Source organism: Mobula birostris, chromosome 22 (genome assembly GCF_030028105.1).
Source record: "Mobula birostris isolate sMobBir1 chromosome 22, sMobBir1.hap1, whole genome shotgun sequence".
Classification (NCBI taxonomy): Eukaryota; Metazoa; Chordata; class Chondrichthyes; order Myliobatiformes; family Myliobatidae; genus Mobula; species Mobula birostris.
Window position 1 is genome coordinate 362,121 of NC_092391.1, and position 27,687 is coordinate 389,807.

At 40.5% G+C, this 27,687-nt stretch overlaps 1 protein-coding gene across 2 annotated transcripts in view; it reads right to left on the bottom strand.

Annotated features, from left to right (window-relative positions):
* The window catches only part of nelfb (negative elongation factor complex member B), a 122,048-nt gene that overhangs the window by 65,664 nt on the left and 28,697 nt on the right, over positions 1 to 27,687 (bottom strand). For both annotated transcript variants that reach the window (XM_072239887.1, XM_072239889.1), the window contains exons 6-7: positions 12,506 to 12,618; positions 11,839 to 11,941 (exon numbers count right to left, since the gene is read on the bottom strand). In XM_072239887.1, coding sequence (XP_072095988.1) covers positions 11,839 to 11,941; positions 12,506 to 12,618 — 216 coding nt within the window. The remainder of the gene's footprint in view (positions 1 to 11,838; positions 11,942 to 12,505; positions 12,619 to 27,687) is intronic.

Genomic DNA, 27,687 nt, shown 5'->3' on the forward strand with positions numbered 1-27,687 from the left:
TCTGTGGTATATCTCATCCGGTCCCAGTGACTTATCTAACTTAATACTTTTCAAAAGCTCTAGCACATCCTCTTTCTTAATGTCTGCATGCTCAAGCATATCAGTCCACTGTAAGTCATTCCCACAATTGCCAAGGTCTTTTTCCCTGATGAATACTGAAGCAAAGTATTCATTAAGTACCTCTGGTACCTCCTCCAATTCCATGCACACATTTCCACTGTCACACCCGATTATTCCCATACTCCCACGGTTCATCCTCTTGCTCTTCACATACTTGTAAAATGCCTTGGGGTTTTCCTTAATCCTGCTCACCAAGGCCTTCTCATGACTCCTTCTGGCTCTCTCCATTTTTCAGCTCCTTCCGAGCAACCTTGTAATTTTCTGGAGTTCTGACAGTACCTAGTTTCTTGAACCTTTCATAAGCTTTTCTTTTCTTCTTAACTAGATTTTCTACATACTTTGTACACCATGGTTTTTTAACCCGACCATCCTTTCCCTACCTCAATGGAACATATCTATGCAGAACTCCATGCAAATGCTCCCTGAACATTTGCCACATTTCTGCCATGCATTTCCCTGGCAACATTCATGGTCCCAAGTTCCTGCATAATAGCATCATATTTCCCCCTACCCCAATTAAATGCTTTCTCAAATTGTCTGTTCCTATCCCTCTCCAGTGCTATGGTGAAGGAGATAGAGTTGTGGTCACTACCTCCAAAATGTCTTCCCACCGATAGATCTGATACCTGATCAGGTTCACTTCCCAATACCAGATCAAGTACAGCCTCTCCTCTAATTGGCTTATCTACATATTGAGTCAGGAAACCTTCCTGAACACACCTAACAAACTCCACCCCGTCTAAACCCCTTGTGCTAAGGAGCATAGATGGGGTTGGAGTTTGTTAGGTGTGTTCAAGAACTGAATAAGTATTTTGCATCAGTCTTTACTGTGAAAGACACTAGCAGGATGGTGGAAGTTCCAAGTGTTAGGGAGTATTAAGTGTGTGAAGTTACCATAACTGAAGAGAAGTTCTTGGTACTGATAAGTCAATGATTTGTGTGATGGAATTGATGGATTTGATTCTCCAGGAGGCGCACACGGAGTGCGGTTAATTTTGGCTTCGCTCCATTACTGTTACTTTTATATGATCACCCTTATTTAATTTATTTTTACCTACACTAAAAGATTTATACTATTGAATTATCCCTGAGCTTTTGACTGTGAAATTTGAAGAAATGAGCAAAGAAATAAGTACAAGATCTAAAGGGCAAGATCCTAAAAATGGGAACAATTCCGACGGTAATGGGAAGAAAAAAGGTGAACCTAAGCAAACTAAATTAACTTATGATACACTGTTGAATCTTTTAAGTGTAAAATTTGACGAACAACGTCAAAGTTTTAAAGAAGACTTAAAGTCAATTAAGGATTCTTTGGAATCATTTGGTTACAAAGTTAAACAGCAACAAACCAAAATTGCAGAATTGAACGACGAAGCTCAGAAGAGAGATCTGAAAATTGAGAGTTTGAAACAAAAATTGTCTTCGACATCTAAACAGCTGGAGAGTTTTAAATCCAAGATTATTGATATTGAAAATCAATCCAGAAGACAGAACTTACGTATAACTGGTCTCCCCAAGGACGTCGAGGAAGAGGACCCTTTAAAATTCTTTTCTCAACATTAAAAAGATGCGTTTAGCTCTGAATTTCCGGACGATCCTCCATTGCTCGTTCGCGCTCACCGTATATTTTGTTGAAAACCAGACCCAGGGTCTAAACCGAGACAAGTGGTTATCCGTTTCCATTATGTTCACGTTAAAGAGCATCTCATCCAAATTGCCCGTCGGTAAGGTATGATTAAATTTCAAGATTATCATTTCCGTCTCGTGGAGGATTTCAGTCCAGAAGTGATGAAGGAGTGGCTGGCTTTCAAATCTCTGATGTCAGAATGTTACCAAAAAGGTCTCAGAGCAGCTTTATTGTACCCTGCACGTTTAAGAGTTTCTCCTCCAGAAGGATCACGCCGTATCTTTTATTCCACAAGTGCTGTTCAAAATTTCCTGAATGAGCACTATCCAACTGCTATGGATACTTCGCTCTAATTAATGTATGGCTCTCGCAGTATTGGCTCTGTTTTTTAGATTAGATTCAACTTTATTGTCATTGTGCCGAGTACAAATACAAAGCCAATGAAATGCATTTAGCATCTGACCAGAAATGCAAAGAATAGTGTTATTTACAAAATAACCACGAATAAATAAGTGCTACAGCACACAAATATAAAAGTACTAAGACAGTACAATACGGATGCCATACTACTTAGCGCTGTGATGAGGTTCAGCAGTGTCACAGCCTCAGGGAAGAAGCTCTTCCTGTGCCCGCTGGTGCGGGAGCAGAGGCTCCTGTAGCGCCTACCGAATGGGAGGAGAGTAAAAAGTCCATGGTTAGGGTGAGATGCGTCCCTGATAATGCTTTTCACCCTGCCCAGGCAGCATTTATGGTAGATGTTCTCAATGGTGGGCAATTGGGTGCCGATAATCCGCTGGGCATTACGTGCTTCTTTTTAAAGCCTATAATTATTTTGGTTAGTAATGTAGGTATTTTTCATATTTCAATTAAAGTTTTTCTTTGTTGATGAATTTATTTTTTTTATTTTGCTAATTTCTATTTGATTTTTGACATTGTTATTAATGATTTGATGGTGAATTTCTATTATACTAGAGGAATATCTTGTTTTTTTTTGCTTCGTATAATTAAGATGGCGGTTTATTTTCCTTTCTTCATAATACCTTTTGTTTTTTTTTACTGAGCCATTTTTTTGTGTTCCTATCCTCATAATTCCTTTCTTTCTTTTGAAGTGCCATTTTTAATTGTTTATGTTTGCAATTGACTAATAATATGTATTGGCGCTTAGTTTTTTCTCTCACTTTAGAAACCACAATATGAAGAATGTTATAGTTCAGTGTTTAATTTTCTTTTGGATTTCAGGTGGTTCTCTTTTCAACATATATCTTTGGAGTCGCCTCCTGGAGAATTGGGGGTAGGTTTAGTCTTAGTTTATTCTCTGGCCTTTTTCTGGCTTAGTCTCGGGTGTTTGTGGGTGGAGGGTGGGGGGATTTTTACTATTAGGTTTTTCAATTGGGCTTACTTAGAACTACAAAAATACCTGCAATGTCGTGACTTCCGGTTCCCTTCTGAATTTTTGTTCCTCTTCCGATTTCATGAGTGTACATTATGGTTAACTCTTTATATACCAAAGGGTTGATTCTAGGAAAATATGGCTCAGATTATGAATTTTGTTTCTTGGAATACAAACGGTTTAAACCATCTGATTAAAAAGAAAAAGATTTTTAAAGTATTCCAAAGACTGAATGCTCATATTATTTTTGCACAAGAAACTCATGTGAAGAAAGAGGATAACCAGTGTTTCTTTACGTTTTGGAAGGATGAACAGTATCATTCGAACTCTCAGGCCAAAGTGAAAGGAGTTTCAATTTTTATAGATTCCTCAATTACATTTGTTCATCATGACATCGTTTCAGATCCGAATGGCAGATTTTTGTTAATTACTGGATTACTTTTTAATAAAAAAGTTGTTATGGTTAATGTCTATGCTCCAAACGTGGACTATCCTGAATTTTTTAAGCATTTATTTACTTCTTTTCCTAATTTAAACGAGAATAGGTTGATAATGGGTGGTGATTTTAATTGTTGTTTAAATCCCTTGATGGATAGATCTATACTTAGTCAGGCTTTACTGAATAAGTCAGCTACTCTTATCAACTCTTTTATGATTGTTTCTGCAATTTCAGAAATTTGGAGATTTCTACACCCTAAGGATAAAGAGTTCTTATTCTTCTCACATGTTTATCATTCCTATTCTAGAATTGAATACTTTTTTATTGACTGTCATTTAATTCCATCTGTGATTGACTATAACTATGACATTATTGCCATTTCTGATCATACTCCAATGAAACTTTCTATCAAGTTAATAGCTACATCTCCTAGTACAAGACAATGGCAGTTTAATTCCAATCTGCTTCAAGACTCGGATTTTGTTAAATTTATGAAGGAACAGATTGATTTCTTCTTTTCAACTAATACTACGGAAGAAATTTCCAGCAGGACAGTATGGGACACTTTTTAAAGCATATATCCGTGGACAGATTATTTCCTATTCTGTTGGTTTGAAAAAACGTATTAAGAATGAAACACTTCTGTTGGTTGATAAGATTAAAGAAATCGATAAGAAATATTCCATTGCTCCTAGTAAGAAGCTTTATAAACAGAGAGTCTAACTTCAAATGGACCATAGTTTATTACTAACATCCTCGATTGAAAATCAGCTAATGAAAACCAGAAGTGAGTTTTGTATACATAGTGATAAATCGGGTAAATTATTAGCTAATCAATTGAAAACTGTTTCGGTTAAACGTCAAATTTACAAGATTCGTAAACATTATGATACCTTGACAGTTGATCATGATAAGATAAACAAGTCTTTTTGATAGACAGATAGAGAGATATACTTTATTAATCCTGAGGGAAATTTGGTTTCGTTACGTTACAGCCGCACCAGCCAAGAACAGAGCGTAAATATAGCAATTCAAAAAACCCCAGCAGTCAAACAACAAAATGCAAAACTATGCCAGATGGAAAATAAGTCCAGGACCAGTCTATTGGCTCAGGGTGTCTGACCCTCCACGGGAGGAGCTGCAAGTTCGATGGCCACAGGCAAGAACGACCTCCCGTGCCGCCAAGTGTTGTATCATGGTGGAATATGGCCAAAGTCCAGCAGTAAAAAGTTCAATATCCAGTCTGCAAACACGTTCCTCGATTGTAATATACCCCGGATTGCACCATCTGTTTTTAGCCAGATCAGTAAGCAACCCACTCCTTCACGCCGCTTACCGCTCTCGGTGCACTTCTGGTCAGGCGGAACGGTATTACCCACCAAACTCCTCTTCTCCAAAAGTCTCTGTTGTCTCGACCCGGTCCTCTTTCCTCGGCTTTGTGATCCCCCTCTGTGTGTTTTCAAGAATTTTATACCTCTTTATACCACTCTGAATTCCCTCATGATTCCAATACCATGCAGGACTTTTTAAGGAAATTGAACTTTCCGAAATTATCACCCGAAGAACATTTAACATTATAAACTCCTATTACGGATGAAGAAATAAAAGATGCTATTTCCTCAATGAACTCTGGCAAAGCACCTGGTCCAGATGGCTATACAGTAGAATTCTTTAAGTTTTTTTCTTCTATTCTTTCCCCTTGGTCGTGTAGAGTTTTTAAAGAAGCAATTAGATCAGGTAAACGACATCATTTTATAGAGCTTCTATTGCTTTAATTTAAAAAAAAATAAAGATCCTACTGATTGTGCATCATATAGACCGATATCCCTGCTGAATGTAGATTCTAAGATTTTTTCCAAAATATTAGCAACTAGGTTGGAGAAGGTATTACCTCAAATTATCTCTGTGGACCAAACTGGATTTATTAAAAATCATTATTCATCTTTTAATATTAGGAGATTAATAAATATTGTTTATACTCCTTCACTTAGTATTCCAGAATGTGTCATTTCATTATATGCTGAGAAAGCTTTTGACAGAGTTGAATGGCCATATTTATTTAGTGTGCTTGAGAAATTTAATTTTAGTCTGATATTTATATCTTGGATTAAATTGATATATCATACCCCTGTAGCTTCAGTTTTTACTAATAATCAAAGATCTCCCTTTTCTCGCTTATTTTGGGGTACTAGGCAGGGATATCCTCTTAGTCCATTACTATTTGATATTGCTCTAGAACATTTAGCAATTGCTATTCGAGATCCACCTGATATCCTTGGTATTACCCGTGGGAATGAGATACATAAGTTACCATTATATGCAGACGATTTGTTATTATATATTTCTAATCCTGAGAAACCCATTCCCACAGTTTTATCCTTGTTGGCTCAGTTTAGTAATTTTTCTGGTTATAAATTGAACCTTAATAAGAGTGAACTGTTTCCCCTAAATATGCAGGTTCCGATATATGGATGTTTACCATTTAGATTGGTTACCGACTATTTTACTTATTTAGGGGTTAAAATTACAAAAAAGCACAAGGATTTATTTAAGGCTAATTTTTTTTTACCTTTAATTGATCAGATTAACCATCTGTTTACTAAATGATCACCAATGTCTCTGTCATTGATAGGTCGCATCAATGCTATCAAGATGATTATTTTACCTAAATTCTTATATCTATTTCAAGTGGTGCCAATTTTTATTCCGAAATGCTTTTTTGATAATGTTGATTCTAATATTTCTTCACATATATAGGGCAGAATAAAAATCTTAGGTTAGGTAAAAGATAACTACAGAAGTCTAAAAAGGAGGCGGGGGGGGGGGGGTCTGGCATTGCCGAATTTTAGATTTTACTATTGGGCAATTAATATTCGATACTTAAAATTTTGGTCATGGGACTTGGATATAACTTCAAGTCACATTGGGTAAATCTTGAATGTAAGTCTTTACAAGGGTTTTCATTGGGTTCTATTTTAGGGACTTCACTTCCCTTTACTCTTTCTACATTGTATAAACAAATGGATAACCCAATAGTAAAATATACTTCACGAATATGGTTTCAATTTCGAACATTTTTTGGGTTGAATCAATTTATTCTAGCAAGTCCTATTATATCTAATAGTTTTTTCAACCCTCTATCATGGATCAAGTCTATTTGGCTTGGAAAACCAAAGGTATATTATGATTTTGTGATCTATTTTTGGATAATTGTTTCATGTCCTTTGAATAATTATCTAATAAATGTAATTTGCCTTGATCCCATTTTTTTTTAGATATTTTCAAATTAGAAACTTTTTAAATAGTTCTTCCTACTTTCCCAAATCTATATCCAGTGGATGTTTTGGAAAAAATTTTAGATTTAAATCCTTTTCAGAAAGATATAATAGCAACTATTTATAATGTAGTTATGAAAATACATCCAGACGTATCTAATACCATTAAGAATGACTGGGAAAGGGAACTTAAGCTTACTTTACCTATTGAAAAATGGGGAAAAATTCTTCAATTAGTTAACTCATCCTCTCTATGTGCTAAACATGCATTGATACAGTTTAAAGTAGCACATAGGGCCCATATGTCTAAGGATAAATTAGCTCGTTACTACTCCCATATAAATCCTGTATGTGATAGATGCCACTCTGAGATAGCTTAACTCATATGTTTTGGTCATGTCCTTCTTTGAAAAAATACTGGAAAGATATCTTTGATATTATTTCAACTGTTTTGAGTATTGATTTACAACCTCACCCTATTACTGCAATTTTTGGTTTACCAACGATAGAACCAAATCATTTAACCTCTTCAGCTCGTTGGTTGATTGCATTTCTTACATTAAAGGCTAGAAGGTCCATTTTGCTGAATTGGAAAGAGATCAATCCTCCCACCACATTTCACTGGTTCTCTCAAACTTTGTTGTGTTGAAATTTAGAAAAAATTAGAAGAATCCTTACTTGGGGGCCACTTATTCAAAACTTCCATATGATGTAATTTTACCTTTTCCAAACCTATTCTATTTCTTTTAAATATATGCAGAAAGGAGCAGAGTCAATGACACTAATGGTTCTTTTTGATGTTATACAACAGCCCATGTCTTTTCTTTTTCTTTGTTTAAGTTGGTTAGTATTGATTAGCTTAGCTTTTTTTGGGGGGGGTATTTTTTTCCATTTTCATGCTATTGCTGGGTTTTTTTGTATATTATATTCATATTTTGTACAATTTTGGGAGATTTAATACCCGTGTGCCAACTGAGTTTATATTTATATATGTTAATTATTAACAATGTAATCCCAATAGCTTTGTATTAATACTATGTTATGTTTATCATTTTGATATTAATAAAACGATTGAAAAAGAAAAAGGAATTGATGGCTTTGTTGAAAGGTTTGCAGACAATGAGATGATGGATAGAGAGACAGGTAGTTTTGAGGAAGTAGCTAGGCTACAGGACTAGGAGAATGGGCAAAGAAATGCAGATGAAATACTGTGTTGGGAAGTATATGGTCATATCTTTGGTTAAAGAAATGAAAGGGTTGACGATTTTATAAATGGAGAGAAAATTCAAAAAACTGAGATGCCTGTATCTTTCTTTCCAACTCTACAAACCTGTGATGCCACTTTCAATAAATTATGGTCCTGTATTCCCATATCTCTTTAATCTACTGCACTTTTCAGGGCCTTATATTCACTGTGTAAGACCATAAGACATAGGAGTAGAATTAGGCCACTTCGCCCATAGAGTCTGCTCCGCCATTTCATCATGGCTGATCTATTTTTCCTCTCAGCCCCAATCTTCTGCCTCCCCGGCCCCCTGTATCCCTTCATGCCCTGACCAATCAAGAATACATCAACCTCCGCATTAAATATTGATAAAGACTTGCTCTCAACAGCTGCCTGTGGCAAGGAATTCCACAGACTCACCATACTCTGGCTCAAGAAATTCTTCCTCAACTCTGTCCTAAAAGCACGCTCTTCTATTCTGGGGCTGTAACTTCTGGTTCTAGACTCTTCTACCATCAGAAACATCATCTCCACGTACACTCTATCAAGGCCTTTCACCATGTGATGTTTCAATGAGATCGCACCTCATTCTTCCGAATTCTAGTGAATACAGTCCCAGAGCCATCAATGCTCGTCATACGACAAGCCATTCAATACTGGAATCTTTTTCGTGGACCTCCTTTGAACCCTCTCCAGTTTCAGCACCTTCTTTCTAAGATAAGAGGTGCAAAACTGCTCGCAATACTCCATGAGAGGACTCAACAGTACTTTTTTTAAAGTCTCAACATCACATCCTTGCTTATATATTTTAGTGCTTTAGAAATTAACGCTAACATTGCAATTGCCTTCCTCACCACAGAATTAACCTGCAAATTAACCTTCAGGGAATCCTGCACAAGGACTCCCAATCCCTTTGTGTCTCAGTTTTTTGCATTTTCCCTCCATTTAGAAAATAGTCTTTCATTTCTTCTACTAAAGTGCATAAACATACACTTCCCAACACTGTATTCCATCTACCACTTATTTGCCCAATCTCTGAATCTGTCTTACTCCTTCTGTAGCCTCTCTACTTACTTAAAACTAAGTGCCCCTCCACCTATCTTCATGCAGCCTGCAAACTTTGCAACAAAGCCATCAATTCCGCCATCCAAATCATTGACATACAGCGTAAAAAAAAGCAGTCACAACACAGACCCCACTGGTCACTGGCAGCCAATCAGAAAGGCCTCCTTTATTCCCACTCTTTGCTTCCTGCTAATCAGCCACTGCTTTATCTATGCTAGAATCTTTCCTGTAATACCATAGGCTCATAACTTAAGAAGCCTCATGTGTGGCACCTTGACAGAGACCTTCTGAAAGCCCAAGTACACAACATCCTGCTTGTTATTTGTAAGGCAAGATTTCCCCTTGAGGAAACTGCGCTGACTATGCTATTTTATCATGTGCCTCCAAATACTCTGCAACCACATCCTTAACAATTGACTCCAATTTCTTCCCAACCATTTGCCTTCAGAATACTTCTTCCTCTTTGTATCTATCCTGTTACTTCTGAATTGCTTCCAGAAATTCCAGCCATTACTGCTCTGCCATCATCCCTGCCAGTGTTCTTCTCTGGTCAATTCTGACCAACTCCTCTCTCATGCCTCTAATTCCCTTTACTTCACTGTAATACTGATACACCTGACTTCTCCTCAATTTTCATGGTGAATTCAATCATATTTTGAACACTTCCCCTAAGGGTTCCTTTACCTCAAGCTCTATAATCAATACCAGTTCATTCCACAACACCCAATCCAGAATAGCTAAACCCCAAGTGGGCTCAATCACGACCTGCTCTAAAAAGCCATCTTGTAGGCATTCTGGTAATTCCGCCTCTTGGGATCCAGCACCAACCCTGATTTTCCCAATCTCCCTGCATATTAAAATCCTCAATGACTATCATAACATTATCCTTTTGGCTTGCATTTTTCCATCTCCCATTGTAATTTGTAGACCACATCCTTACTACTGCTTGGGGGTCTGTATACAATTCCCATCAGGGTCTTTGTACCCTTGCAGTTCCTTACCTCTATCTAAAATGATTCAATACCCTTGGACCCTATAATTTGATTTCATTTTTTTTTTACCAACGGAACAATGCCACCCCGTCTTCCAACCTGTCCTTTCGACATAATGTGTATCACTGAACATAAACTCCCAGCTATAATCTTCTTTCAGCCATAATTCAGTAACGCCCACAACAGCATACATGCCAATCTGTAACTATGCTAAAAGTTCATCTACCTTATTCCATATACTGCACGTATTCAAATATAACACCTTCAGTCCTGTATTCACCCATTTCGATTTTGACCACCTTCTCTACTGCAACTCATCCTGTTAACTGCAATTTTGCCCTATCATCAGGCTCTCCCTGCTAGGGGTCCCTTAATCCCTTGAGGGCGGGAGGAAAAGATGGCGGCGTGACGCAGCTCGCAGTGGCCACTCCGGTGGTGATGTCTGTTATTTGTCAAGTAGGGTGCCGTGCACGATCCTGATTTGATGGAGACGGACGTGAGAGCACGGAGGAACATCTGGAGAAACTTCTGAAATGCCTGTTTCGCTGCCGCTGTACTGTGTGGTCCGGAATCTCCGGGGGAGAAGGCCCCGAGTCTTCGGCTTTGCTTGTTGCTCGGCGGCCGGGGTGGAGTCGAAGCGCTCGGCAGAGGATGGTGCTCGGAGAGGCTGTATCGAAGGGCTGGTCAGAGGCTCAAAGTTTTCGGACGGACTCAGAGTCGGCTACAGTTGGGTGCTTCCAATGCATCGGCAAGTTGCGGTGCTTGGAGGTTCATGGCAGGGAGAGTTTCTCCCTTCTGCCGCCTGTGTTAGATGATGAGTCGATCGGGACTTTGAGACATTTTTTTACCGTGCCCATGGTCTGCTCTTTATCAAATTACGGTATTGCTTTGCATTGTTGTAACTATATGTTATAATTATGTGGTTTTGTCAGTTTTACTCTTGGTTTGTCCTTTTTTTTTGTGATATCATTCTGGAGGAATGTTGTATCATTTCTTAATGCACGCATTTCTAAATGACAATATACGAGGACTGAGTGTCCTCATAATCTAATCTAAAAAAATCGCAGGACTCTGCAGAGAGTTGTGCAGACAGCCCAGCGCATCTGCGGTTGTGAACTTCCCATGATTCAGGACATTTACAGGAACAGGTGTGTAAAAAAGGCCCGTAGGATCATTGGGGACCCAAGCCATCCCAACTACAATCTATTCCAGTTGCTACCATCTGGGAAGCAGTATCGCAGCACAAAAGCCAGGACGAACAGGCTCTGGGACAGCTTCTTCCATCAGGCCATCAGACTGATGAACTCACGCTAAATTGAGTGTACTCTATATTACATTGACTGTTCTATTTATTATAAATTACTATGATTGCACATTGCACATTTAGATGGAGACGTAACGCAAAGATTTTCACTCCTCATGTATGTGAAGGATGTAAGAAATAAAGTCAATTCAATTCATTCAATACACACTGCCTCTGTTTGAAAACCAACTTCCTCATCCTCAGCACTATCACTCCAGTTCCCATTCTCCTGCCAAATTAGTTTAAACCGTCCCGAACAACTAGAGCCAACTCTTTTGTGTGTGTTGTTATGCAGGAAACTGGGTAGAAATATGCTTTAAAAGTTATAAGTTTCAACTTCAAGTGATGAATTACTAAGACATGGCAAAAGTCTTCAGAAAAATAAAGCAAAAAACTACTCACTCTGGGTAACGCATCCTGGCTGACCAACTCCTGTAGGTTTTTCACCGTACTCAGAGCTAAGGTATTTATTGCAAATGGGTCACAAAGGATCATCGAGAGGTCACTAAAAAAGATATAATATTAACCAATAATTCCAAATAAAACTGAATGCATGCACGTCATAGACAAAGGACCAAGAAGCAAAACTAATTAAAGGAACAAAACTACTTGGTAGGAAATGGTGAATAGCTATAAGGTCCATCAAATAAGACTATCCAGCAGACTAAAGAATGGAGAAAGAGACAAGTGTCCAAACAAACTGAAGGGTAGGTGACTAAAATTCGATTACCCTCATGCTAACTGGAATTGCTTGGACCAATGGATTGAGAGAAATCTTTTCAGCCTGCATGCAACTAACCCAGCAGAAGGTTTGGGAGGGAACATAACAATTTTGTTTGTAATGCTTCAACTGACTAGGTGGAAGGTGCATCATTAGGAGCTTTTTTTGTGACAGGGATCATATTTCAATTAGATATGGTATAATTACAGAAAAGAACAATTATGATAAAAGGACTAAAGGCTCTCAATTATGAGAAGACCAATTTTTCAAGGTTGATATACGATAGGCCTCCCACATCATAAATTTCTGTGATTCTATAGAAAGAATGACAGTTCAAAGAAAACTTACCCTAATACCTGTTCTTGTCCTTTCTTAACTCCATCTAAAAATCCTTGCAATTCTCGAGCTCTCTTTGCATCAACAAATCTCTCTCTAATACAAGCATCCAGGCACCAGGTAAACTGCATGGAAATAAATCATTTTGTTTTGAATTTTGGGCTTTGAGATTCTTAGATTACAAGTTGCAGAAAATATTTTAAAATATAAAATAACAGATGTAGTATGAAAATTTATTAATCCTTTGATAAAACAGCTAGCTATTTCTGCAAAACACAGAAACATAGAAAACCTACAGCACAGTACAGGCCCTTCGGCACACAAAGTTGTGCCAAACATGCCGCTACCTTAGAAATTACTAGGCTTACCCACTGCCCTCTATTTTTCTAAGGTCCATGTACCTATCGAAAAGTCTCTTAAAAGACTCTATCATACCCACCTCCACCACCGTTGCCGGCAGCCCATTCCATGCACTCACCACTCTCTGCGTAAAAAACTTACCCCTGATATCTCCTCTGTACCTACTCCCCAGCACCTTAAACCTGTGTCCTCCTGTGGCAACCATTTCAGCCCTGGGAAAAAGCCTCTGACTATCCACACGATCAATGCCTCTCATCATCTTAGTTACCTCTATCAGGTCACCTCTCATCCTCCGTCGCTCCAAGAAGAAAAGGCCGAGTTCACTCAACCTGTTTTCATAGGCATGCTCCCCAATCCAGGAAACATCCTTGTAAATCTCCTCTGCACCCTTTCTATGGCTTCCACATCCTTCCTGTAGTGAGTCGACCAGAACTGAGCACAGTACTCCAAGTGGGGTCTGACCAGGGTCCTATATAGATGCAACATTACCTCTTGGCTCTTAAACTCAATCCCACGAGTGATGAAGGCCAATGCACTGAATGCCTTCTTAACCACAGAGTCAACCTGCGCAGCTGATCTGAGCATCCTATGGACTTGGACCTCAAGATCCCTCTGATCCCCCACATGCCAAGAGTCTTACCTTTAATTCCATATTCTACCATCATATTTGACCTACCAAAATTAATCACCTCACACTTATCTGGGTTGAACTCCATCTGCCACTTCTCAGCCCAGTTTTGCATCCTATCAATGCCCCGCTGTAACCTCTGACAGCCCTCCACATTATCCACAACACCTCCAACCTTTGTGTCATCAGCAAACTTACTAACCCATCCCTCCACTTCTTCATCCAGGTCATTTATAAAGCTCACGAAGAGAAGGGGTCCCTGAAGCACACCACTGGTCACTGACCTCCATGCAGAATATGACCCATCTATAACCACTCTTTGCCTTCTGTGGGCAAGCCAGTTCTGGATCCACAAAGCAATGTCTCCTTGGATCCCATGCCTCCTTACTTTCTCAATAAGCCTCATCGCAATAATAAAATTTTCAAACTTTCTTTTATTTTCTCAGTTTTCTTTAGCACAATTTCTGATAGGCAAAAATGCAGGAGATATCCTGTATTCAAATAAATACAAAGCCAGTTTGCAGAATATATCCCAAATCTAGTGCACAGATGGATTTCTAAAACAATTATGAGGACTATTGGTATCTTAGATTTGGAAACCTTACATGGAGATGGTGACACCGCACATGAGCATGAAGAATTATTCTCAGTTTGTCAGTTTTCTTTCTGCTTTGCTGTATCAACTCTGATCTGCCTTCAGTTTTAACATCATGAAGTCATAATTCAGGATCATAAATACATTCCTATAATATTTGTTTAGTTGTTAACTTGCAAGCTGCCCCAAGCAGACCCCGAGATTATGCTGGTTAACACAAACAACACATTATATTGTATGTTTCCATGTATGTGTGATAAATCAATAAAGCTGAGTCTGATTTTGTAACTAGACATGAATTAATATAAATTGTTGAGTTAAACAGTGAATAAGCAGGTCCTTCATTCCAACTGTCCATGCCTACCTGAGTGGTCCTATTTGTCTGTGCTTGGCTCATATCCCCCTGAATTATTCCTATCCATGTACCTGTCCTAATGTTTTTTTAGATCTTGTAATTATACCTATCTCTGCCACTTCCTCTGGTGGCTCATTCTATATACTCATGCTCCTCTGGTCCCTTTTAATTCTTTCTCCTCTCTTCTTAAATCCGTGTCTCCTTGTTTAACTCCCATACCCTGGACCATCAGCCTTTTCAATCTCTGCTTATAACTCAAGTCATCCAGTCTCAGCAACTTCCTTGTGAACGTTTCTTGCCCTCACTAACTTAATCAAACCCTTCTTATAGTACAGAGATCTGAATTGTACAAACTCTTTCAGGAACAGTCTCACCAATGCCTTACACATCTGTAGCATTATTTCCCCACTCAGGGCCCTGACTGATAAGCAAGAATGCCATATAATAAAAATAATAATAATAATTACACAGGCTTATCAAGTTGCAAACACGATTCATCAAAAGTTTGCCTTAAAATAAATGAAATCACAACTTACTATAAATACAAGCCTGATCCAGTTTTAGAATCAGAATACCACAAATTATATTATGACTGATCAGTTATTATAGATAAAATAATCCACAATAACCATCTGGATATCATAATACAGGATAAACAAAAAAGAACAACTTATTGAATAGTTACAGCCATTCCAAACACACAATAACATTCAGAAATCTGTGTGAAAAAAAACATCTGAAATATGCTAAATTAAAAGAGGAAATTGAAAGACTTTGGAACATGAACAGGATATACATTGTCCTGATAGTAATATCTACAACTGGTGTCATCCCAAAGGCACTACACAACAGCATTAAGCAATTAGGACTATACAGTAATATCTACATAAATCTTCAGTAAGTCACACTACTAAACATCACTAAAATAGTCTGAAAGTTCCTGGCAACTGACAAATGAGTGTGCTTGGTTATGCCCATTCCTCAGGTTTTACCAGGTTGAGCTGAGAAACAAAAATATTAGATTAACTCTACCAAGAACAGGAGGAGGAAGAGGAATAACAGACAGGTAACAGTCAGATAAAACATCTAAGGAAATATTTTCATCAACGAAAACAAGGTTCAGCCTCCAAGTGAGCATATACAATGCATTTATTCTATTGAGCTAAAGCGCAGAACAGGCCCTTCTGGCCATTTGACCTGCATCCCCCTGACTTAACCCCAGCCTAATCACAGGACAATTTACAAAGACCAATTAACCTCCCAGCCAGTAAGATTTTGGACTGTGGGAGAAACCAGAGCACCCGGAGGAAATCAACATGGTCACATGGACAATGTACAAATGCTTTACAGACAGTGGCAGGTACTGAACCCACGTCACAGGTACTGTAATGCATTTGTTAACCACTGTTACCCTGCTGCCCCACTCTGAATTCTGATAAGAAGTATACACCACTAAACTTAAGTGAAAGCACAACCCAGAAAAAAGAAGAAATTATCACTACAGAGGAAAAAGTTAACCAATGGAACAGCATGACCCTTCATGTTCCAAAGTCTTTCCATGGAAGACATCCCCATGATCTGAACAACCTAGATGTCGACAAGGAAGCATCAGATACCTCGCTCAGACTTCTTCCCAGAAACAGAGGGGTTCCTTGTGGAAATGCAGTTAGTTAACACACAAAAAATAACAATAATACATAATAAAAGACCAAAACATTCAAGATAATAAATGCAGGAAGTGCCAAGAGAAACCAAAAACAAAAGAACAAATTACATGATTTGCAGCAATTTAACTCAATCTGATTACTTACACAGGCACAATCAAGCAGCAAACATCATTCACCAAAATCTTGCTTTAAAATACAAAATCATAAGAAACACCATACTTTACTATAAATACAAGCCTGATCCAGTTTTAGAGTCCTACGAATTATATTATGACTGATCCATTATTACTGATAAAGCAATCAGATATAATATTACAGGATTAACAAGCAAGAACAACTTACTGAATAGTTAATAACCATTCCAAACACACATAATATACAGAAATATGTTGAATCAAAAGAGGAAGTTGAAAGACTATGGAATATGAACAGGGTATACATTCTCCCAATAGTAATATCCACAACTATATCATCCCAAGGTCACAACGCAGTAACATTACATGATTAGGCCTACACAGCACAATACTAACAATATTAAACACCACTAGAGTAGTCTGAAAGTTCCTAGCAATTTGAGAAATGAATGTGCTTGGCTATGCCTGTGCCTAAGGTTTTACCAGTTTGACCTGAGAAAAAAATAAAAGTATAACAACAACTTTATTTATATAGCACTTTTCACACATTGAGATGCAGGCTCACAGTGCTTTCACAGATTGTAAAAATAAATCAATATAGTCATAAAAATGAGAAAAAATTAAAATTCATAATAGAAACCAACATTACCTAAAATAAGATGTAATCAAATATCCAAATTAAAAACGCAAACACGAAGAAATCTGAGGATGCTGGAAATTCAAGCCACACGCACAAAATGCTGGTGGAACGCAGCAGGCCAGGCAGCATCTATTGGAAGAGGTACAGTTGACGTTTCAGGCCAAGACCCTTCGTCAGGACTAACTGAAAGAAGAGATACTAAGAGATTTGAAAGTGGGAGGGGGAGGGGGAGATTCCGAAATGGTAGGAGAAGACAGGAGGGGGAGGGATGGATTTCCCTCTTTTTCTCTCTCTCTCTTTTTTCTCCCTCTGTCCCTCCCACTATACTCCTTGCCTGCTCTCCATCTTCCTCTGGGCTCCCCTCCCCCTTTCTTTCTCCCAAGGCTTCCCGTCCCATGATCCTCTCGCTTCTCCAGCCTTGTATCCCTTTTGCCAATCAACTTTCCAGCTCTTGGCTCCACCCCTCCCCCTCCTGTCTTCTCCTATCATTTTGGATCTCCCCCTCCCCCTCCCCCTTTCAAATCTCTTACTAGCTCTTCCTTCAGTTAGTCCTGACGAAGGCTCTCGGCCCAAAACGTCGACTGTACCTCTTCCAATAGGTGCTGCCTGGCCTGCTGCGTTCCACCAGCATTTTGTGTGTGTTGTTCAAATTAAATAAATGTAATCAATATCAACAGGCATTACGTAATCCTATAAGTAGGCCAAATAAAAAAGTACGTTTTTAGAATTGTTTTGAAACATTCCAAGGTACTAACCTGGCGTATCTCAGTCAGCAGAGTATTCCAGATTTTTGGTGCCTTACCAGTTCTTACCTGCTTAGCAATAGAAACGCTAAGAAAATGAGTACTCGTGGATCAAAGACTACAATTAGGAATGTAACAGGATAGGCATTCCAAAATATACAGAGGAGCTAAATTATTCTGAGCCTTATATACAACTAAGAGTCTTCTTCATGACCTTGTATGCACTGCAGTAAGTAACGTTGTTTCAAGTCATTTAAAAGAACAAGTTACGATGGCACGCAACAGCGACTCCTTCGAGCTCATCTACAGGAATAGCTTAATTTCTACCTTTGATGCTTCCCTTTTTCCTTTTCAGAGTGGATGGTGTTCTGTTGAAGACCGTGACCTGCATGTTATACTCAGTTCTTTGCGGTGGCTAGACCCACCAGTGGGGTTCACGATTGACTGCTTTTCGAAATCCAAAGGATGGGGCATAGAAGGTGAGTGTGCCTTTGGGGTTCCAAGGTTTGGCAGCCCTGTGGACAGGTTGATTCTAAGCCACTACCGACTGAAGCGCTGCGGGAGAAAAGGGAACTTTGGATTGGCTGTCGGAGGCTCTGGACTTGGTGAATGGCACTCTCTCTCATTGGTGGAGAAAAGGCTGTTGCTGATTCTTCGACTGAAGAACTCGTTAAAAAAAAAGTGGCATGACAGACTTTTAACACCATAAATCTGTTGTGAAAGGGGACACCTCTTTCTTCCCTTATTAGGGAAACTTCCTGTGGTATGTTGAATTGTTTGGTGAACGAGTCGTTTTTGTTGTATTGTGGATCACGGTCTTTACTGGGGGCTTTGCTTTTTCATGCTCGGTGGGTGGAGGGTGCAGAGGAGCTTTGGGGTTCTAATGTTTTAACTGTCACACATTCTTTGGGACACTTCTATTTTGGTGGATGTCTGTTTTCAGTATATATATTGCATAAATTTCTCTGATATTAAATAGAACTATTGAACTAATTAAAGAACTGACAGACTAGGGACCCCAGGACACCCTGGGAGCAAGTGCAGCAACTGGAAACTCAGGGAAAGTCTCCATCGTCTTAGGAGAGGTGGTGGCAGGGAGGACTTCTGGTAAAACTGAAGGCAGGTCCCCATGGACCCCTTCACTTCCATCCTCCTGGTTAATGTACAAACTCTGGAAAGTAAAACTGAAGACCTTAAAGCAAAACTGCAGTACAAGAGGGATACCTGTTGTCTACTTGCTTCACAGAAACATTCATATTCAGAATTATTTATCACATGGACATTGAAACATACAAATGTATCATTTCACATGGCGTGCCCACAATGATCCATGCAGCATTAAGAGTACCTGGACAATGCAAATACCTTTGTCAGGATGCTGTCTATTGACTATAGCTCAGCATTTAACACCATCATTCCTATAGTCTTGATTGAAAAGTTACAGAACCTATGCCTCTGTACCTCCCTCTGCAACTGGATCCTTCACTTTCTCACTGGAAAACCACAATCTGTGAGGATTGGTAATCACATCGCTACCTCACTGACAATCAACACTGGCACACCACAGGGTTGTGTGCTCTACTCACTCTACACCTATGACTGTGTGGCTAGACACAGCTCGAATGCCATCTATAAATTTGTTGTTGATACAAATGGTAACAAAAGGGCTTAAGGAGCGAGTGGTATCACAGCAACAATCTTGCACTCAACGTCAGTGAGACCTGATTGTGGACTTCAGAAAGGGTAAGACGAGGGAACACAAACCAATCCTCATAAGGGGATCAGAATTGGAGAGAGTGAGCAAGTTCCTGGGTGTCAATATCACTAAGGACCTAACCTGGATGCAACATATTGATTGCTGCAGCTATAAAGAAGGCAATACAGCAACTATATTTCATTAGTTTGAGGAGACTTGCTTTGTCAACTAAAGCACTCAAAAACTTGTACAAATGTACTGCGGTGAGCATTCCGACTGGCTGCATCACAATCTGGTATTGGGGGGGGGGGGAGGGGGCGGCTACTGCACAAAATTGAAGGAAGTTGCAGAACTTGTAAAATCAATCAGCTCCATCATGGGTACTAGCCTCCACAGTATCCAAGACATTGTCAAGCAACAGTGCCTTAGGAACACACATAAGAGTTGCTGGTGAACGCAGCAGGCCAGGCAGCATCTCTAGGAAGAGGTATAGTCGATGTTTCGGGCCGAGACCCTTCGTCAGGACTAACTAAAGGAAGAGCTAGTAAGAGATTTGAAAGTGGGAGGGGAAGGGGGAGATCCAAAATGATAGGAGAAGCAGGAAGGAGGGGATGGAGCCAAAAGCTGGACAGTTGATTGGCAAAAGGGATATGAGAGGATCATGGGACAGGAGGCCTAGGGAGAAAGAAAAGGGGGAGGGGGGAGAAAGCCCAGAGGATGGGCAAGGGGTATAGTCAGAGGGACAGAGGGAGAAAAAGGAGAGAGAGAGAAAAAGAATGTGTGTATATAAATAAATAACGGATGGGGTACGAGGGGGAGGTGGGACATTAGCGGAAGTTTGAGAAGTCAATGTTGATGCCATCAGGTTGGAGGCTACCCAGACGGAATATAAGGTGTTGTTCCTCCAACCTGAGTGTGGCTTCATCTTTACAGTAGAGGAGGCCGTGGATAGACACATCAGAATACACCTTATATCCTGACCTGATTCTCACTATACCTCTTGCCCATCCTCTGGGCTTCCACCCTCCCCCTTTCTTTCTCCCTAGGCCTCCTGTCCCATGATCCTCTCATATCCCTTTTGCCAATCAACTGTCCAGCTCTTGGCTCCATCCCTCCCCCTCTTGTCTTCTCCTATCATTTCCGATCTCCCCCTCCCCCTCCCACTTTCAAATCTCTTACTAGCTCTTCTTTCAGTTAGTCCTGACGAAGGGTCTCGGCCTGAAACATCGACTGTACCTCTTCCTAGAGATGCTGCCTGGCCTGTTGCGTTCACCAGCAACTTTTACGTGTGTTGCTTAAAATTCCAGCAGCTGCAGATTTCCTTGTGAGTGCCTTAGGAAGGCGGCGTCCATCATTAAGGATTCCCACCACCCAGGACATGCCCTCTTCTCACTGTTGCTGTCAGGAAGGAGGTACAGAAGCCTGAATGCACATACTCAGCAACTTAGCAACAGCTTCTGCCCCTCTGCCATCCGATTTCTAAATGGATGTTGAACCGATACACTACTACATCACTTTTTTATTTCTGTTTTGATCCATGACTTATTTTAACCTAACTATTTAATAGACATACAGTGCCCATAAAAAGTATTTACCCCCACCCCAGGAAGTTTTCATGCCTTATTGTTTCACAACATTGAATCACAGTGGATTTAAGTTGGTTTTTTGACACTGATCAACAGAAAAACTCTTTAATGTCAAAGGGAAAACAGATCTCTACAAAATTATCTAAATTACAAATATAAAACACAAAATAATTGATTGCGTGTATTTACCCCTTTCAAGTCAGTATCTAGTAAATGCACCCTTGGCAGCAATTACCACCTTGAGTCTATGTGGATAGATCTCTATCAGCTTTGTACATCTGGACAGTGCAATTTTTCTGCATTCTTCTTTACAAAACTGCAAACTTGCTTGGGAATCATAAGTGAACAGCCCTTTTCAAGTCCAGCCACAAATTCACAATTGGATTGAGGTCTGGACTTTGACTTGGCTACTCCAGGATATTAACTTTGTTATTTCTAAGCCATTCCTGTGTAGCTTTGGCTTTAAGCTTGGGGGTCATTGTCTTGCTGGAAAACAGATCTTCTCCCAAGTCGCAGTTCTCTTGCAGACTGCATCAGGTTTTCCTCCAGGACTTCCCTGTAATTTGTTGCATTCATTTTACCCTCTACTTTTACAAGCCTTCCAGGACCTGTTGGAGTGAAGCATCCAGCACCATGCTTCACGGTAGGGACGGGGTTGAAACACTCTGGTTTCCTTGGCTGTGTAGGACAATCTGCGGCCCCGTGAGATTGAGGCACACATGATCCCACTTCAAACCTCAGTTTGTCATTGGCTACCCTGTTATAAATTAATGCCACAAAAAAATACACTGCACATACAATTAAAGGAATTATAGTTATGAATCTTAACTGAAGGGTTAGTAAAGAATAACAAAAAGGGCCCATTCTAATTAAACAGTCAAATGTGCACAAGTTGGAGGTCATCTTGAACTTCTCTGTCACTCATGTGCTGGGCCCTCGGCAACGTGAAAGCACACACAACCTTCCGAACGTCACTCGCAATCCATCTCAAACAAATGGGTCTCCCACCAGATCGGATGCTACGACCGGTTCTCTCTAGCGTCTTCTCTCTCCATCTCCTCTCAAATAAGACCCCCAAGCCCAACCTTATTGTCTCTCACCAAGAAAACCTCCCGCGAATTGGATGGCACACACTCCAAATCATCCTTTATCTTCAACAATAACCCAAATAGGCTGAAAGCAGAACAGCAGCTCTTTTAGAGCTGCTAAATGAAACACCTACAGCATAACAGTAAAGATGTGAATCAGGGCATTACAAATTAAATCCACTGTGATTCAATGTTGTAAAACAATAAAACATGAAAACTTCTGCAGGGGGGCCGGGTGAACACTTTTTATCAGCACTCTATATACTGTATACTTAATGTATTTCCATTTTTTCTCTATATATTTATTTGTCATGAATTTCATTGTACTGCTGCTGTAAAGTTAACAAATTTCACGACATATGCAGGTGATACTAACACCAGCAGAACATCATTAACAACAAAAAACAAAAACAAAACAGAACAATCCACTTCCTCACCCTCCCACTAGAAAGGCTTCTAACCCCAGGACAGGCCAACTCCAACATCCAGTCCCTGGTCTGGACTCATTGGCATCATGCCTCTGATCCTCAGTCAAGCCGATCCGGAGACTTCTACCTTCAGGCCTTTACCTCTGTACTCGGCAACTTCGGTGTTTGACCTTTGGGCTTCTACATCCAGACTCACCAAGCTCTGAACTTTGACCTACATCTTTACCTTTGAGACTTCGCTGACCTCTAGGTAATGACCTCAGGATTTACAGGTTAAGGGTTTGACCTTCCAGTCTATACTTGCAGAGACCTCTTATGTCAGTGATCTGGGGCAGGAGGTCACAGCCCTTGTGACTCACACCCATACAGAATTCCAATTCAGGAGTCATGGACCTGAGGATTGCTGATGTCCTCAGCATCTGCTGACCCGACCAGCAGGATCACTGACCTTTGACCGCAGAGTATTCTAATCTAGCATAATAAACCTGATGATGAACCAGCAGGTTTACAAGTAGATTATGTAATATGAATGTAACGAAGGACAAGCCAATGATTGAGTACAACTTCTGAAAGAGCAAAGAGATAAGTTGTATCACAGTGGCAAAATTCATAAGGGCAAAGAATACAGGATTGCAGCATTTGGAATAAGATGGACGAACTCAGGGAACAATTAGAGATTGGTTGGAATGATGCCGTGGGCATTACTCAGTCGTGACTGAAAGGCCATATTTGGGAGCTTAATATCCAAGGACATACTTTTTACCAAAAAAGGAAGGCAGGAAGACATAAACGGTGATGTGGCTCTGTGGGTAAGAGTTGGAATTACATCTTTAGTAGGAGGTGACATAGGGTCAGAGAGTGTTGAATCTTTGTGGGTGGAGTTAAGAAACTGCAACGGTGAAAGAAAAAACCTCCTGGCAGGGGGATGGGAACTGGAATGACAGAGCGGAGGAAGGGGTAAACAGAAATAAATCTAAGATAGTGAGCAGTAAAGATGTCAGGAAAGACAGGCAGGTGATGGGGCAAATTTGGAGCCATACAGATGAGTTGCAGTGCAATAAAGTTGCAGTGAAATCAAAGCGAAAAGTACCAAATACTGGTCTTAAGGTGTTATACTTAAACGCACGCAGCATAAGGAATAAGGTGGATGATCTTGTCGTACAGCTACAGATTGGCAGGTATGATATTGTGGCCATCACTGAGACCTAGCTAAAGGATGCATGTCTCTGGGAGCTGAACGTCCAAGGATACACGGTGTATCGGAAGGACAGGAAGGTAGGCAGAGGGGGAGGCGTGGCTTTATTGGTAAGAAATGATATTAAATCATTAGAAAGAGGTGATATAGGATCGGAAGGTGCAGAATCTTCATGGGTTGAGCTAAGAAATTGCAGGGGTAAAAGGACCCTGATGGCAGTTATTTATAGGCCTCCAAACAGCTGCAGGGATGTGGACTACAAAGTACAACAGGAAATAGAAAAGGCTTGTCAGAAGGGCAGTGTTATGATGATTGTGGGGGATTTTAACATGCGAGTGGATTGGGAAAATCAGGTCAACACTGGATCTCAAGAGAGAGAATGTGTAGAATGTCTGCGAGATGGCTTTTTAGAACAGCTTGTTGTTGAGCCCACTAGGGAATCGGCTGTACTGGATTGGGTATTGTGTAATGAACCCGAGGTGATTAGAGAGATTGAGGTGAAGGAACCCTTAGGAGGCAGTGATCATAACATGATGAGTTCACTGCGAAATTTGAAAAAGAGAAGCCAAAATCAGCGGAGTAAAGGAAATTACAGTGGCATGAGAGAGGAATTGGCCAAAGTTGACTGGAAAGGGACACTTGCGGGAAAGATGGCAGAGCAGCAGTGGCTGGAGTTTATGCGAGAAGTGAGGAAAGTGCAAGACAGGTATATTCCAAAAAAGAAGAAATTTTCGAATGGAAAAAGGATGCAACCGTGGTTGACAAGAGAAGTCAAAGCCAAAGTTAAAGCAAAGGAGAGGGCATACAAGGAAGCAAAAATTGGTGGGAAGACAGAGGATTGGGAAGTTTTTACAACCTTACAAAAGGAAACTAAGAAGGTCATTAAGAGGGAAAAGATTAACTATGAAAGGAAGCCAGCAAATAATATCAAAGAGGCTACTAAAAGCTTTTCCAAGTATATAAAGAGTAAAAGACAGGTGAGAGTAGATAGAGGACTGATAGAAAATGATGCTGGAGAAATTGTAATGGGAGATAAGGAGATGGCAGAGGAACTGAACGAGTATTTTGCATCAGCCTTCACTGAGGAAGACATCAGCAGTATACCGGACACTCAAGGGTGGCAGGGAAGAGAAGTATGCGCAGTCACAATTACGACAGAGAAAGTACTCAGGAAGCTGAATAGGCTAAAGGTAGATAAATCTCCTGGACCAGATGGAATGCACCCACGTGTTCTTAAGGAAGTAGCTGTGGAGATTGCAGAGGCATTAGCGATGATCTTTCAAAAGTCGATAGATTCTGGCATGGTTCCGGAGGACTGGAAGATTGTAAATGTCACTCTGCTATTTAAGAAGGGGGCAAGGAAGCAAAAAGGAAATTATAGACATCGGTGGTTGGGAAGTTGTTGGAGTCGATTGTCAAGGATGAGGTTACAGAGTACCTGGAGGCATATGACAAGATAGGCAGAACTCAGCATGGATTCCTTAAAGGAAAATCCTGCCTGACAAACCTCTTACAATTTTTTGAGGAAATTACCAGTAGGCTAGACAAGGGAGATGTAGTGGATGTTGTATATTTGGATTCTCAGAAGGCCTTTGACAAGGTGCCACACATGAGGCTACTTAACAAGATAAGAGTCCATGGAATTACGGGAAAGTTACATACGTGGATACAGATTTGGCTGATTGGCAGGAAACAGAGTGGGAATAAAGGGATCCTATTCTGGTTGGCTGCCGGTTACCAGTGGTGTTCCACAGGGGTCCGTGTTGGGGCCGCTTCTTTTTACATTGTACATCAACGATTTGGATTATGGAATAGATGGCTTTGTGGCTAAGTTTGCTGACGATATGAAGATAGGTGGAGGGGCTGGTAGTGCTGAGGAAACAGAGAGTCTGCAGAGAGACTTGGATAGATTGGAAGAATGGGCAGAGAAGTGGCAAACGAAGTACAATGTTAGAAAGTGTATGGTTATGCACTTTGGCAGAAATAATAAACGGGCAGACTATTATTTAAATGGGGAAAGAATTTAAAGTTCGGAGATGCAACAGGGCTTGGGAGTCCTCATACAGGATACCCTTAAGGTTAAGCTCCAGGTTGAGTCAGTAGTGAAGAAGGCGAATGCAATGTTGGCATTCATTTCTAGAGGAATATAGGAGCAGGGATGTGATGTTGAGGCTCTATAAGGCGCTGGTGAGGCCTCACTTGGGAGTACTGTGGGCAGTTTTGGTCTCCTTGTTTAAGAAAGGATGTGCTGACGTTGGACAGGGTACAGAGAAGATTCACTAGAATGATTCCGGGAATGAGAGGGTTAACATATGAGGAACGTTTGTCCGCTCTTGGACTGTATTCCTCGAAGTTTAGAAGTATGAGGGGAGACCTTATAGAAACATTTCGAATGTTGAAAGGGATGGACAGAGTGGATATGGCAAAGTTGTTTCCCATGATGGGGAAGTCTAGTACGAAAGGGCATGACTTAAGGATTGAAGGGCGCCCATTCAGAACAGAAATGCGAAGGAATTTTTTTAGTCAGAGGGTGGTGAATCTATGGAATTTGTTGCCATGGGCAGCAGTGGAGGCCAAGTCATTGGGTGTATTTAAGGCAGAGATTGATAGGTATCTGAGTAGCCAGGGCATCAAAGGTTATGGTGAGAAGGCAGGGCAGTGGGACTAAATGGGAGAATGGATCAGCTCATGATAAAATGGCAGAGCAGACTCGATGGGCCGAATGGCCGACTTCTGCTCCTTTGTCTGATGGACTTATTATGAGATTGCAAAGGGAGCTGGAAAGGGCATGTAATAAGGGTAACGTCACAATTGTAATGGGGGATTTCAACATTAAGGGGATTGGGAAAATCAGGTTGGTATCGGATCACAAGAGAGGAAATTTGTTGAATGCCTACGAGATGGCTTTTCAGAGCAGCTTGTGTTTGATCCTACTTGGGGAAAGGCGATTTAGATAGACTGTAGTGTAACAACTCAGCTTATTACGGAGCTTAATGTAAAGGAACTCTTATGAGACAGTAATTCATAATATGATTGAATTCATACTGCAATTTGAGAAGGAGAATTGTAAGTCACACGTATCAGTATCGCAATAGAATAAAGGGAATTACGGCGCATGAGAGAGGGGCTTGTCCAGGTTGATTGAAGGGGGATACTGGCAGGGACAATGGCAGAACAGAGGTGGCTGAAGTTTCTGGGAATAGTTCACAAAACGCAGAATAGCTATGTCCCACAGAAGTTGTTCTCAAATGCCAGGGCAAGGCAAACTCCTGCCTCAGCAAAGACCTGGACCCACTGCAATTTCCCTATGGCCACAATAGGTCAATGGCAGATGCAATCTCAATGGTTCTCCACACTGCTTTAGACCACCTGGACAACACAAACACCTACATCAGGATGCTGTTCATCAACTATAGCTCACCATTTAATACCATCATTCCCACAATCCTGATTGAGAAGTTACAGAACCAGAGGCCTCAGTACCTCCTTCTGCAATTGGATCCTCAACATCCTAACTGGAAGACCACAATCTGTGCGGATTGGTGATAACATATCCTGCTTGCTGACGATCAACACTGGAGCACCTCAGGGGTGTATGCTAAGCCCACTGCTCTACTCTCTATATACACATGACTGTGTGGCTAAGCATAGCTCACATACCATCTACAAGTTTGTGGTCAATACAACTATTGTTGGTAGAATCTCAGGTGGTGACAAGAGGGAGTACAGGAGCGAGATATGCCAACTAGTGGAGTGATGCCGCAGCAACAACCTGGCACTCAACATCAGTAAGATGGAAGAGCTGATCGTGGACTTCAGGAAGGGTAAGATGAAGGAACACCTACCAATCCTCATAGAAGGATCACAAATGGAGAGAGTGTGCAGCTTCAAGTTCCTGGGTGTCAAGATCTCTGAGGTTCTAACCAGGTCCCAACATATCGATGTAGTTGTAAAGAAGGCAACAGCGACTCTACTTTATTAGGAGTTTGAAGAGATTTGGCACGTCAACAAATACACTCAAAAACTTCTATAGTTGTACTGTGGAGTTTGACAGGCTGCATCACTGTCTGGTATGGAGG